Source organism: Panicum virgatum, chromosome 9N (assembly GCF_016808335.1).
Source record: "Panicum virgatum strain AP13 chromosome 9N, P.virgatum_v5, whole genome shotgun sequence".
Taxonomy (NCBI): domain Eukaryota; kingdom Viridiplantae; phylum Streptophyta; class Magnoliopsida; order Poales; family Poaceae; genus Panicum; species Panicum virgatum.
In genome coordinates this window covers 58020353-58033873 of record NC_053153.1, presented here as the reverse complement: position 1 = coordinate 58033873, position 13521 = coordinate 58020353, and the positions used below count along the sequence as shown (strand labels likewise).

Genomic DNA, 13521 nt, shown 5'->3' with positions numbered 1-13521 from the left:
AGCGGCTGTGGCGGGCCACGCGCCCTGGGCGGCCAGGGCAGCGACGGCAGCCGGGGCAGGCCACGCATGCCTGGCGGCCAGGGCAGCGTATGCCGGGGCAGGCCATGCGCGGCCCGCGCCCTGGGCAGCGGCTGCCTGGGCTGCGGCGGCGGCCAAGGCAGCGGCTGCCTGGGCAGAGGCAGCGGCCGGAGGAGCACCGGTTCCAGCGGATCCGGCGGCGGTGGCGCTGCTCCAGGCGGCTCTAGGCGGAGCAGAGGAGGATCCGGCGCCGAGCAGAGGAGGCGCGGCTCTGCTCCAGGCGGCTCCAGGCGGAGCAAAGGAGGATTCGGCCCCGAGCAGAGGAGGCGCGGCTCCAGGCCTGGGTAGCGCAGATCCGGCGGCGGCGGCCTCGGGGGCGGCGGATCCGCCGGCCCCCAGGCCCCTGCCGGCGGCGGCGGCCCTGCCCTGCTCGGGATCGAGCAGGGCTAGGGAGGCGGCAAGCCTGGCAGGCCATGGCGCCGGCGCAGAGAGAGGGGAAGGAAGGGAAGAGAGGGAGGGGAAGGAGGAGAGGGGAGGAGGAGGAGGGGCCGGCGGCCGGCCATGGTGGCCGGCGGCGGCGGGTTGGAGAGTGGAGAGAGAAAACCTAGGCTAATGATACCATGTAGAAGAGAATAATACTTGTATTCCTCCAACCCTAGAAGGGTGGGTATATATAGTACCTACACATAGACCTTTAGATGGGCCTCTATACACATGGGCTCAATATACTCCAACACTTAATGTAATTTTATTATTGTTGTTGTAGTTTTGATTATTTAAATATCTAAAGGAGCGTATGGTTGACAACTAGATCGATTTAATTGCTAACTTATATGAGTAAACTCTAAAAGCTTGTCTTCTAAGGAGAGTATGTGTTGCTGCCTGCAATATATTGTCAACTGAAAAAAATGAAATTTACACTACCAAATAAAATAGAAAAGTATAAATAAACAGATGGCGACGTAACCCCTGGTTCATCAGTGCATGGCTATTTTTGGCCGCAATGGTCCTAACTCGAAGTGAAACGGATTGACACAAGGGCATAATGATACAAGAATAAGGAAGTTACGATTACATTTTTCATTGACAGTTAGTACATGAGGGAATTATTCCGCACAGAATCAATTAAATAACAAATATGATAAATCTATACTGTAAATCGCCAAATCGGTATACATAGGAGCTGCTCAGTGGAAACAATTCTTGTGCTATAGTTCTGTTACTGTACACGGCAACCTTGTTCGGCATCACTCAGCAACCTGATGCTACTAGAAATTCTCTGCAGAGGCAACAGCAATGCAAACTTAAAACATGGTCTCTGCCATAAAAACAGAAGCCGGTCCTAAGAGCTTACCTCCCGAGTGTCACGGAGGCGTAACAGATCTAATCTATCTGAAGGCCTCAAACTTATCAAGTTGACAAGCTGCGAAAGAGTAACAATAAATTAAACATAGCACCAACAACATCGTTTTAAATTGAGCAAAAAGTGGACATACGGCATACCCAGAAGCTAAATTTTTCAGGATCCTGTGGTCCAGGCATGCTCTCGAGATCCAAATGCCTTGTTCGCCTTGCTGCATTCAATAAATGTTAAAATTAAACGATATGCAGAAGCATATAATCCCAAATATTAGCATGCCCTTCATTGAGCGGGACTTCAATAGGCATGCTTGTTTTGGTCCCGATGCACACCAACCAATCTGAAGGGCTTGATTAGTTCATCTCCAGATTTTACATGTCCAAATATGGTCAACATGACCAAACTTTAGGCAGTCCAAGGCTTCAGGACAAATCAAGCAATGTGATGTTCCTATGTAACCTGAGTTTTATTCACTTGTTATTCAAAAATCAATTTACAGAGCCAATGATTCATGCATCATACCAAAAATCTGCATACAAGATTTTACTTTTCTATAACCATAACTATATAAAATAACTAATTCAAAATGTGAAGTACTTAAAAGACTGAAAATGAGCATACCAGTCCGTACGGTTTCTCTAGCACGCCTAATGTATGCCCTGGTCAGTTCTGAAGCTCCATTGGCAAGTTCTATTAGCTGCAAATAATTAAAACAATGGACTTAAAGACTCAATAAAGAAAGTTACGGGGATAGCATTATTATTTTGATGTGATGTAACACGTCTCGTTTAATTTTCACTTGGTCAGTATCAGTAATAATGTTGAATGGATAGAAGCATAAGCAAGGAGACTTGCATACTTTGCTATAAACAATTCAACTGGATATACTGATATAAAATATTGGATGCATTTGCCATTTAGACATAATTATTATCAGAGTAAACAAAAAGCATAAAAACGTATGAAGACTTTACTTCTCTTTTCTGTTGTGATCCTTCTGGCAGAGGTATATCTTGCAACCATTCAACTTCAGCAACCCTATATCTACAATTTTAGAAAAACAAAAGTAAGAATTTTACGAAAATGCTGATCTGGCATTCTCTCCCAGATAGATTGTGTAGTGAAGCATGCTAGACTCACCCATCTTGATCCCATGATCGTAAGATATGAAACCGACGAGAGCCTTCCACCTATGATGGAAACTATTATTTTTTGTCATCTGAAAATAACTCCAGAATTTCACAATTTAATTCGTTATACTTGTTCAATATAAAAAGGCATCAAATCTACACCTAATTTTGGGGTTACACTTCTTTGCACTGAAAAATAGTGGTTGTAGGAAAAAAGGTGGACAAAACTACAAGATTGATACTATGCAAGTCAGTCTTCTGCAGCTGACAGAAAAGATACCGTCTTTATATTCTGTTCTCCTCAGTACATGATATTTCTTTCAATGTAACAAGAATGAAGGACTCGGATTGCGAAACGAAGGAAACATTCCGTGAAAATAGTATTTACAATCTTCTAAGTTCCAAAACAGTGTTGAATCTAAAAGCATATATGACAATCGGTTTAGACAGGTCAATACTAAGAAATACAATATTTGATGTCTGCAGCAACACAACCAAGGATCTGTAAGCTCACAGCCTCACAGGGATGCAGTTTGTGCAGTTGCTCAACAGAAAGCAGTTTGAAAACTAATACAGAATGTAGTACACTGTTATTAAAATCTGGCAATAATACAAAATTTACCTCTAAATAAAAGCGCCCATCTGGAAGTGGTTCGCACCTAGAAATTTATGAAGTGATATGAAAAATAAAACTAAAAAATATTGTTAGAAATTTAAAGGCAAATAATAAAAGACTGAACTCACTCCAAAATTTCCACCTCACAGCCACAATCAGCTACAGTACCCGTTGCCGAATCAATAGCGACCTACAGTGTTCAAGCCAATAATGAATGACATAAGTCTTCAAAATAAACAAAGCAATGCTTTGATACAAGTTCCTAACCATTCCCATTCGATGGTTCCCTTCCATTATCCTCCGTACCTATTTCAAATGAAAAGCAATAAAAGATAATGCAGAAATAAATAGAGCAAACAAGCACTTAATTACATGTCTTTATTTTCTCCAAGCAAAAAAATGATGCATGCGAAGGTCTCACACTTTTTTCTATTCACTACAACCAAGGTGATACTTAGCTTCCCATGCTTTCAAGAAAACATCTAAGTAATTTTAGGACTTATGCAAATATTTGAAAATTGGAAATACTGCTTGAACATATTTAAATTTTCAGTGCTAACACATCAATTGGGAAAGGACTTGGTTGAGCAAGATTTCTAAATAATAGAAACTTGCAAGGTTATATCTGCAAGCTGGATATGCATGTGCAGATAGGATTGTGATCTTCTTGATAAATAGATAAGATATACTATCAACAAATGCGTCTGACAAAAGCGTATCTAATTTTCGTGATAGCCATACCATCAGTCTGTAACGAGGTTCAAATATGTTCAGCGCCATCTTTTGGCATGGAAGTACAACATCCATTACAAAGAGAGGCATCAAATCAACGCCAGCATATGTCATAGTCTCATGTTCTGATCTCCTCTCAGCATATTCTTCTGGGAAATTTCTCTGAATTATGTTGCTCAATGTTACACTGAAGCATTTAACCATAACTGCCATCAGAAATGTCAAATATGGATGTTTGGATAAAATGATAATTTGAAGTAAAGAAATTTAGCTTTTCAGCATCTTCAGTTACCTTATAGGGTATGTTCTTGGACCAATAAATAGCACTGTCCGACACATGGGACACTTATTTCCTATTGGAAATAGCAAATAGCAGGAAGTTCAGAATTAAACAAAAACATATAACTGGGCATGTGAATATTTTTTAAGCTCACCATGATCCATTGACTGATGTAGACAAGAACGACAAAATGAATGCCCACATGGTGTAGTGACAGGTTCGTACAATAGCTTAAAGCATAACGTGCACTCAAAATCATCAGTCCTATCTAACCTTGCACGCCTTGCCCCAGCTGCAATATTTGTATTGCTATCCAGATCACTCAGACAGGTTTGCAAGACATGGCTGTATATACATAAAATGGGTGTTACAAAATGTGCCAGAGGAACATTATTAGCTTAACAGATATCTGCGAGCAATGAAGTCAATTGTGAATATCATTATGCACCGATAATCATACCTGAGGGGATCAACTTGAAGACCAGCTAGAAGGGCTTCACGTGCCTCATGGTAATGCTCCAGCTTCATATCAATGAGTTATTCCAATTAGATAAACAAGCATTCAATGGAAAATGAACTCCAATATAACATGTACATAATACATGACAGTTCCAACAGACACTAATAAACAAGTTAGCTTATTAATGGTTTTCTGATGGTGTAAACAGAACATAATAAAAAATGACAGTAGGAAGGCTTATTGCTAAGAATGATACTAATAATTACACATAGCCTTATGCACAAATGCAAATTTTCGTGCTCCAATTCAATCATGTGGAAAGGAAAAAAAATGACAAGCTGTGTACAAACTTGTACTTGTCTTTTTTTTCTGTACCCAAGCTATTGTGACTTACCATGAAATTTGGTAGTCGTATATTGCTACATCCATGTTTTTTGTTTGAGATTTTCTTTTGAGTAGTGAACTCGTATTTCTTTTGGCTAATCACCCAGAGTGTTCTAGAACTTGATAATGTGCTACTCGTAGTTCCAAATTTTGGACATTGACATGTACCGGTTAATATTTTTGGATCAGGTGACACTAAAGTCACGTAAAATAAAATGAGAAGTGGTAATTGGATCACATAAAGTGCATCCAGGTATTTGCAGAAGTACAGGTATTATTCATCCAATATTCACAAAAATTAAACATGACAAGACCAAATGACCACAGCTAATAAAAAGCTCTACAAAAAATTAATCGTAGTGGGCTAAATTGAGTATTCATATCAAGGGAGAATATTTAAAGTATTCGCCCTAATAAAAGAATATTGGATCTAAGATCTCTTACTGTGCTCAAGTTACAATGTATTACCAGAATTAGTGCATATGCCTTGAGAAGATATGGTCTAGGGGAATTACTGTTGATAGACACGATCTTCTCCGTATCCTTCAGAGCTAACTGTAAGAATGAATCAAATATCAGAAAGTATTTTCTTAGAGAGAAAGAAAGCCTAATGTGCTGCGAATTCACTTCATTAACATCAGAATCCAACAATTGCGCAAACTACTCACACCTCTGCATGTGTTGTAGGATCAAGGCCATTTAAGGGCTGATATTCAGAATCAGCTGCTGATCTCTCCCTCAACAGTTGACTTATCCTGTGATAATGGTAGCCATACCATTATGTGAATCCAGAGCAAACATATCTATATGGTACAAATGAGAACTGTGCAGCTAAATTATACAAAAATATTGCCACGAAACTGACCGACAGAAAGCCAAACTCCGGTTGCTAAGTATAATTGGATCTCCTGGTCTCAAATTTAGAGCTTTCGAGTAAAAGGATATTGCCTGTAACAGAATGGTTTCAAGTATCACACACATTAAGGTCAGCAAAATATATTTGTACATGTGAAGATCACCTAAAAGCAGAACAATTAAACAACCAACACAACAACAACAACAACATAGCCTTTTTTCCCAAGCAAGTTGGGGTAGGCTAGAGATGAAACCCGAAAGAAATAAGTTCAAAGTTCAGGCACATTGATAGCTAGTCTCCAAGCGCTCATATCCAAAGCTATCTCTTTAGAGATATTCCAATCCTTAAGATCTCTCTTAACCGACTCATCCCACGTCAGTTTAGGTTTACCTCTACCCCTCTTTACATTATCGACCCGCTCAAGAACCCCATTACGCACCGGCGCCTCAGGAGGCCTTCGTTGGACATGTCCAAACCATCTCAACCGATGCTGGGTAAGTTTCTCCTCAATTGGTGCCACTCCGACCCTATCCCGAATAACTTCGTTCCGGACTCTATCCCTCCTTGTGTGCCCGCAAAACCACCGCAACATCCGCATTTCTGCTACACTCAGTTGCTGGACATGTCGCCTTTTTGTAGGCCAACATTCAGCACCGTATAGCATCGCCGGACGAGTGTAGCACACAGCGATGGGGCCTGCATAAGTAGGCCCACACAGCGCGATATTCCACTATCACTGGCAGGTCCCATCTTGTTAACTAGTTTGGGCTTTACCTTCAGCGAAGATTTGGGAATTACTAGGACCATAAATTATGCGTTAGCCCCAAAGATATCTAGGGCTTTCTGCTACTATGATCACAAGGGCTTTACCTTCAGCGAAAATTTGGGAACTACTAGGACCATAAATTATGCGTTCGCCCCCAAAGATATCTAAGGCTTTCTGCTACTATGATCACAAACGAACATGCGTGCGTGGTGCGTGCGTGCGTGTGCTTATGTAATTTTGTCATGAATAGAGTACAACAAAATAAAGGAAGGTGTAAAAGAAAAACTAATGGAACATAAATCTATATTTAAACTTTAAACAAGGTTTTTTATAATCTATAAATGAATGTACGGAATCTGCAAAAAATTTCAACAGAACCACAATCAAAATACTTATGAAAAAATAAGAAACATGCTTAAAGATCCAAAATAAAATCTACAAATCAGTAAGTTGCATAAACATAGACAAAATGGGAAGAAGAAAAAAAAAAGAAATTACTTCAACCATAAAACTAAGTGATGTATCTTCTTCGTAGCCTTTTACAGCAGTTTCATATTAAATATCATTGACAGCAGAACATTCTACCTACCACAGTAATCTTGCATTATCTAGTCTATATCATGTGGTAACAAATCTTGAGAAAAGAAATCATGGTAAAGAAAGTGGAAACGGATCAACTGTAAGCACTGTTAGCGTATTCTTTTAGACTGCCAATGCAATAAGATGTATTTCCTTTAGGTGGTTTGCAAAAAGTATAATGCTATCAATGTCAAATACACTAGGTTAAGAATTGTATGAGTAGATAATGCTGAAACAGATTAAATAGGACATGCTACACCAGAAATGAATTTTCTTTCCTCCTATTTATGCAAGCAATTCACCTCATTGCAGATTAAAGAATGTCTGGCAATATCGGTAAGCATTGTTGAGGTAAAATTCCAGTCACGGGAGTGTTAAACTAGAAACAAGTTATTTCTTTTGCGAAATTGATGCAGAGGAAACATACAAGCTTGAAATGTCACATTAACTGTATGTGAGAAGGTACTCAGTACGCCACATTGTCCGCATCAAATTATCAGGGGCAGAACGAAGAGGAAGCAACCAGCCAATGGCTGCTAACTTGATACAGTGTCTAGTTTCCTCACTTCTGAAAACTGTCTGCAAAATTGCAGTGGCTGGTACCAGGCGTTGGCTGCACATGCTGGAGAATCTCTTCAGGAAATGAATTCCCATCGATCACAGGAACCAGGTCAACTCCATTGGGCTGGCTCAGCCTATTTTATTTACATTGGCATTAATCCTATCTCGTGGAGTTATAAAGAACAAAAGGCAGTCACTAGTCACTACATCACCTGCCGAAGCCGAATATAAAGGGTGCTACACCCTGCCTGTGGTACACAGACCCTCCAGTCAAATCATCCTTCTCCGACTACTGAAGCATGCCCAATCGAAGGATCAGACGCCCTCGTGGTTCCTAAGCTAAACGCGAACATATCCCCGCTCGGACTACGCTGACACCGCCTCGAACGCAACAGATTGGAGGAAGGGGGATGAGCTCAAGGCGCACCTCGTCGAAGCGGCGGTCCCGGAAGGCGCGCGTGCCGCGCAGCGCGAGGTCGAACACCTCGCGGTACTTGTCCGGGGCCATCCCCATCCCCTCCTGGCCCTCCACCTGCACGGCAAACCGCCACCACAGCAGGTCAGCAGCAGCAAAGTCAGCCCGCAGCAAAGTCAGCACGCACGCACCAACGGGAAGTCCTCGGCGGCGAGCGCGGCGGACAAGGCGGCGCCCGGAGACGCCATTGGGGAGGCGCGGGTGTCGTAGGACTCGGAATTTCGGGTAGGGGGAAGCGGAGGCTGGGGCGAGGCGAGCAGTGAGGTTGAGGGGACTGGCTGGGGCTTTGGCGCTTGGAGGGAGGGAGGGGAAGGGAGGTGGTGGTGGGGGGAGCGCGCGGCGTTCGTGCGCCGGCGCCCAGTAGTTTTTGCGCGGCTGCGGCCGCGCAGACGTGTCCCCCCGCGGGTTCGGCTCGCCTCGCCTCGCCTACCCACCCGATTCCGAGACGACGACCAGTCTCGCCGCCAGTGCGAACGGGGCCAGGTGGGGTGGTGGTTTCACCGAACTCCAATGCAGGCCCCTGCTTTTTGTCCATGAACGTTTTCCTGCAAATCACTGGTAGTTTGCATTTTGCAAGTAGCACCCAAGTCATGTCACTGTAATACATTTCTCACCTTTTCTCCTCTACTAATCCCTTATCATAATCAAGCTGGACTGAAAACGGTGTGAATAAATCCGCCCAAGTTTACAAAAGTTCAGTCATATTTATGGAAATCGATTCTGCAGGCTCCAATCTTACAACATTTTACAACTTTTCAATAAAAACATACTACATGTTACAAAGTCTGATGGTACCATTGGTCCCGGCCGCTTGGCGCTTCCACGGTTTGTTGGCGTTTCAGCACCGTGCTTCCCAGCCGAAGGCCAGCTGACCACGGCAGTTAGCCCGGCGCCGCTGCCAGATGATCCTGTCTTTGTTTATCCGTAGACAGTAGGATGAATGGGGTTACGGATTGCTATAGAAAAGAAAAACAAACGAGTGATGTGATGCCATGCCGGTTGCCGGAGTGGCCTTTTTGTGTCTGGTGCTGACAAATGTTGCGACCGCGCCGCTTCCAACTAAGCAGATGCTGTCAAAAACTCACCGCTGGCTCAGCTGATGAGCAGCCTTCTTTTCCTGGAAGCAGGGTGCGGAAACAGACAATCGCATTTTTGTTTTTACAGATGAGAATCGATCTAATACTATGTCCAATCGATAGAGATTACAAGTTCATGTCGCATTAGTAAAATGGTACTGCACTATACTTCCTTCGTCCATAAAAGAATACAACTCTCACCAAATTTATGCTGATTCGGCTGGTCCGATTTCGGCTACTTCAATAATATTATGTGAGAGAGAATAAGCTAAAATAAATCGGAATAAACTGAAAATAAAAAAAAATGGTATCATTTTCGAGGGAAAGATTTTTCTTTTGAGATATATTTTTTTAAAAAACCTCTCATCTAAATACAGATGTATGTATCATGGGCTCGAACACTCGCGGGCAGGGAGCGATCAGCCGCTCCCTACCACTGGGCTATCAGCCCGTTCTCATTTGAGATATTTTTTTTGAGAAAAAGATAGTACTGAAAAACTGGTAGCATCAGCTTAATGGATTGGCCTACAACTAGGTTCTGGGCTCACAACTAGGTTACGGGCCCAGTGAGCAAACATTTCAAGCCGGGACACTTTGATAACGGCCCAGCAAACTTTGACCAGCAATGCTCAGTCGCTGCAACATTTTGACAACGGCTTTCCTGACCGAGTAATAATATTTTCCGATAGGTTAACTCAAAAAAATGGAAAAGTATCCTTTCGCGTCTCAAAGTTACACGTTGTAGAACCAAATTCTACAAATTTCAACATGCTCCGTTTGTCCATACATCATACATGTAAGCTTTGTTAGTTTGTTTTAAGCCAAATATTTCAAATTTTATCTAACAATGGTAAAGAATTCATAAAATTGACATCGACGTTTCTAGATTCGCCATGAAATCAACTGTCACAGTAGTATATGGCAGACAATGGTGAGGCCAAGGAATTGATCGTGTGTATACCAATTGTTCTGTAACTCTACACGACTACACATGCCATTGTTACAGTATGTATCTAATCTAGGAGCACTGTGCAGTGCTTCTATTACGTTGCTAGTAGTTGGAGACTTGAAAGTTGGATCAATCCTCAACTCTCGCCGCCATAATCCTCAAAAACTCTCGTCGCCATTAATGGCGACGAGCGGCAGCTCCACCTCATGCGCCCACTCGATGCACCTGGTCTCGAAGTGGTGGCTCCTCACCTCGTTGGGCAGGTAGCTCACCCACACCCTGAGCCCGAGGCGCCAGCGCAGCGTCCTGCCTTCCTCCTCCCTCCCCACCCTCCACGTCATCTCCTCCGGCAGCTCGTCGCCGGCCACCACCAGCCCCCGCATCTTGCTGAACGCCCGCCCGGGCCCGCCGTACCGCCGCCGCATGCCGTTCCGCGGGTCGCCTGCCCCGGCGCCGCCGACGCCCGGGCGCCACGCCGACACCTCCGTCCCGGTGACCGTGTCGCACAGCACGCCCTCGAACACGCCGGCGCTGCCCTCGGCTTCCTGCTCCCACCGCCAGCTCCGGCTGCGCGTCCGTGCCGACGAGCGCATCTTGGCCTTCACTCTCGGCGGCGCGACACCGCCGTTAGCATTCCCGTTGGCGAGTTTGGTAGGGCTAGGGCCGGAGAAGGCGCCCTTGACCGTGCGCGTCATCTCGACGTCGCGTTCCGGGTTCCCCGTGGAGCGGCCGAGGCTCGGGCCGGTGGTGTAGGACGCGCCGAACCGCGGGCCCACCCAGATCCGGATGCGAGACGGGAAATGGCGCTCGCCGTCCATGACGTCGGCGTCGTCAGCGTCGTCGGCGCCGCCCGCGTCGTCCTTCCGGAACGCGAGCCGCGCGACGCGCACCCGGACGTTGTCGACGCGCACGGAGACGGTGAGGAACCTCCCGTCGCGCACCCGCACCTCGTGCTCCAGCTGCGCCACGGCCTCCAGCTGCTGGTGCACCAGGCCGTAGCGCAGCGCCGGCTCCTCGGGCGCCTCGTGCGGCGACGCCGCGATGGACGCGGACGCGGGGCCCGTGACGCGCGGCATCGCGAGCACGGGCGCGTAGCCTCTGAGGACCCAGAGCCCGTGCACCTCGGCGGCGTACGACAGGCACGCAGCGGGGAGCGCGCGGCGGCGGCGCGGCACCTCCTGCGGCGGCGCCAGCTTGGCCGCTGCCGCCCCGGCGGCCTGCATCTCCCGCAGCAGGCACCACTTGGAGAGCATGTACCCGAGCGAGCGCATGAACCGCTCCTCGACGTCCGGTCCGACGGCGCGCAGGAACGCGCCGAGCGCCGGCGCGCACTCGCCGAGCGCGCGATCGATCCCGGCGCCGAGGTCCCGGAAGAAGAGGTAGCCGGCGTCCGCGGGGGCGTCGAGTGCGCACAGCCAGAAGAGGCGCAGCAGGAGGGCCAGCGAGAAGAAGGCCCCGGCGGGCGCGGACGAGGCGTCGGCGCCGCCGGCCCCGAAGGCGGCGGAGACGACGTCCGCGTCCACCCAGGGCTCGGGCGACGCGTCCCCGAGGCCACCCAGGCAGGGGACGTACGGCGAGAGCGCGAGCACCTCGTTGAGCAGCTGGGCCAACAGCCGCAGCCGCAGCGGGACCGACGACGCCGCCGCCGCGAAGGCGTCGGACGTCCACAGCGCGCGCGCCTCGCCGCCGGCGACGCTGACGGCGAGGGAGAACGCGACGAGCGGCGCGGGCTCGCGGCCGGCCGCGGAAGGTGAGGGGGCGGCGGCGGCAGCGTCCACCTGCAGGACGATGGAGGCGCCGTCGGGCGAGGCGGCCAGCGGGAGCGACCAGGGCCGCGGCGGCGCGTCGGGCGCCGCCGCGGGGGGAAGCGGCGCCACGGAGGCTAGCCACGGCCACACGTCGTCCATGGGCTGCGGGGGCGAGGGGGGCGTGGCGACCGGCGAGCAGCCCGTGTAGTTGAAGCTGGTGGGGATTATGGCGCGGGAGCGGAAATGAGGTTTGGATTTGCGGAGGCGTGGTGGCCACACAGCAGCGGGAGGCTAGGAGCGGCGCGTCGTCAACGTCCACATCAGCTAACCCAAAGCTACTCCGGAGTCCAGAGCTTTGCGATCGCAAGCGAGGGTGGAATGGACCCGACCTTGCTTGGAGCTAGTTTCTGTTTGTTGCTGCAGCAATGGCGACACCAGCCGATGCTAATACAGCAGGCCGTCGGGGCAACAGAACATGGCGGCCATGAGGGTGCTGCGCTGCATGAATTCCTCTTCTCCTCCTGCATGCATCCGCCTTCGTTTCCACCACGGATTTGCCCCGCAGGAAGTTGGAGCGCAGGCTACGATGGTTAGCGGAAGACACGACCATGCGTTGCACAAATTTTTTTGTCACGCCCCAGATCACAAGTGGTGCTCTTTTCGTATATTATTATTATTATTATTATTATCATCATCATCATTATCATCATCATCATCATAACTGGTGATCACGTTCTCCCCAAATCGCTAATAATGTTGTTTGGTGATTTAAAAAATAATGTTGTTTGGTTTGAACTTTGAAAAAAAACCCGCTCATCTTAATAAAACGGTCATTTTACCTTATAAGAAGCACACTATAGACGTAAAATCAAATCTTAAGAAACTAACATTAGAGAAACATAAAATCAAATCCTAGAAACCTTCCATAATCCCACACATAATTTGAATTATTCCACACGATACTTTTTTTAATAAAAACAATAACTAACCCCGGTGAAATTTTAAGTGCAAAAATAAAACTAAATGAAAGTTCTCAATTTTAGTTGCCTCCCTTGGTCAGCTTATTTGGATCTTCAAAATCTACATTCAGAAATGGTTTAAACCTACTTTGCATATGTAAAGTTTGCAGTATGTGTGTACCATTATTATTCCACCAATTTTGCAACATTAATAATTTCGTAGAATTTTTCGAAACCTTGTACACCTTGGTCATCTATTCTAAAAGAATAATTATTCAAAACTATAAGAAAACATATATACTCCTTCCGTTCCAAATTATAGGTCGTTTGACTTTTTCGACCCCAAATTTGACTACTGATCTTCTTCAAAAATTTGTGCAAAATAGCACTTCTTTTGTTGTGGTTTGCTTTATCAATACAAGTTCTTCAAGAATGACTTAAATTTGACTATATTTGCACAAATTTTTTGAATAAGACGAGTGGTCAAACTTGGTGTTAAAAAAGTCAAACAACCTATAGTTTGGAACGGAGAGAGTAAGTATTGAGACTCAAATCTGGACAAGGTAATCCTC

At 46.4% G+C, this 13521-nt stretch overlaps 2 protein-coding genes across 3 annotated transcripts; both read right to left on the bottom strand.

The window, feature by feature from the left end:
* Positions 1–1047: 1047 nt before the first annotated feature.
* Positions 1048–8695, bottom strand: LOC120690172 (LON peptidase N-terminal domain and RING finger protein 1-like). 2 transcript variants are annotated; one of them, XM_039972722.1, is made up of 18 exons: positions 8349–8695; positions 8170–8274; positions 5846–5928; positions 5651–5735; positions 5449–5535; positions 4597–4658; positions 4291–4481; positions 4149–4209; positions 3866–4043; positions 3392–3430; positions 3253–3314; positions 3131–3167; positions 2519–2568; positions 2353–2422; positions 2000–2075; positions 1515–1592; positions 1373–1441; positions 1048–1297 (listed from the first exon to the last, which is right to left on the bottom strand). In XM_039972722.1, exons 1-17 carry the CDS (start codon positions 8403–8405, stop codon positions 1407–1409), a joined length of 1356 nt encoding a protein of 451 aa, XP_039828656.1. In that variant the 5' UTR covers positions 8406–8695; the 3' UTR covers positions 1048–1297; positions 1373–1406. The 2 variants fall into 2 exon arrangements, with proteins under 2 accessions (XP_039828656.1, XP_039828655.1); XM_039972721.1 differs by having other exon boundaries at positions 1522–1592; positions 8349–8694.
* Positions 8696–10151: 1456 nt separating this feature from the next.
* LOC120690170 lies at positions 10152–12215 on the bottom strand. Its single transcript, XM_039972720.1, has one exon. It carries the CDS (start codon positions 12147–12149, stop codon positions 10401–10403), a length of 1749 nt encoding a protein of 582 aa, XP_039828654.1. The 5' UTR covers positions 12150–12215; the 3' UTR covers positions 10152–10400.
* Positions 12216–13521: the final 1306 nt, after the last annotated feature.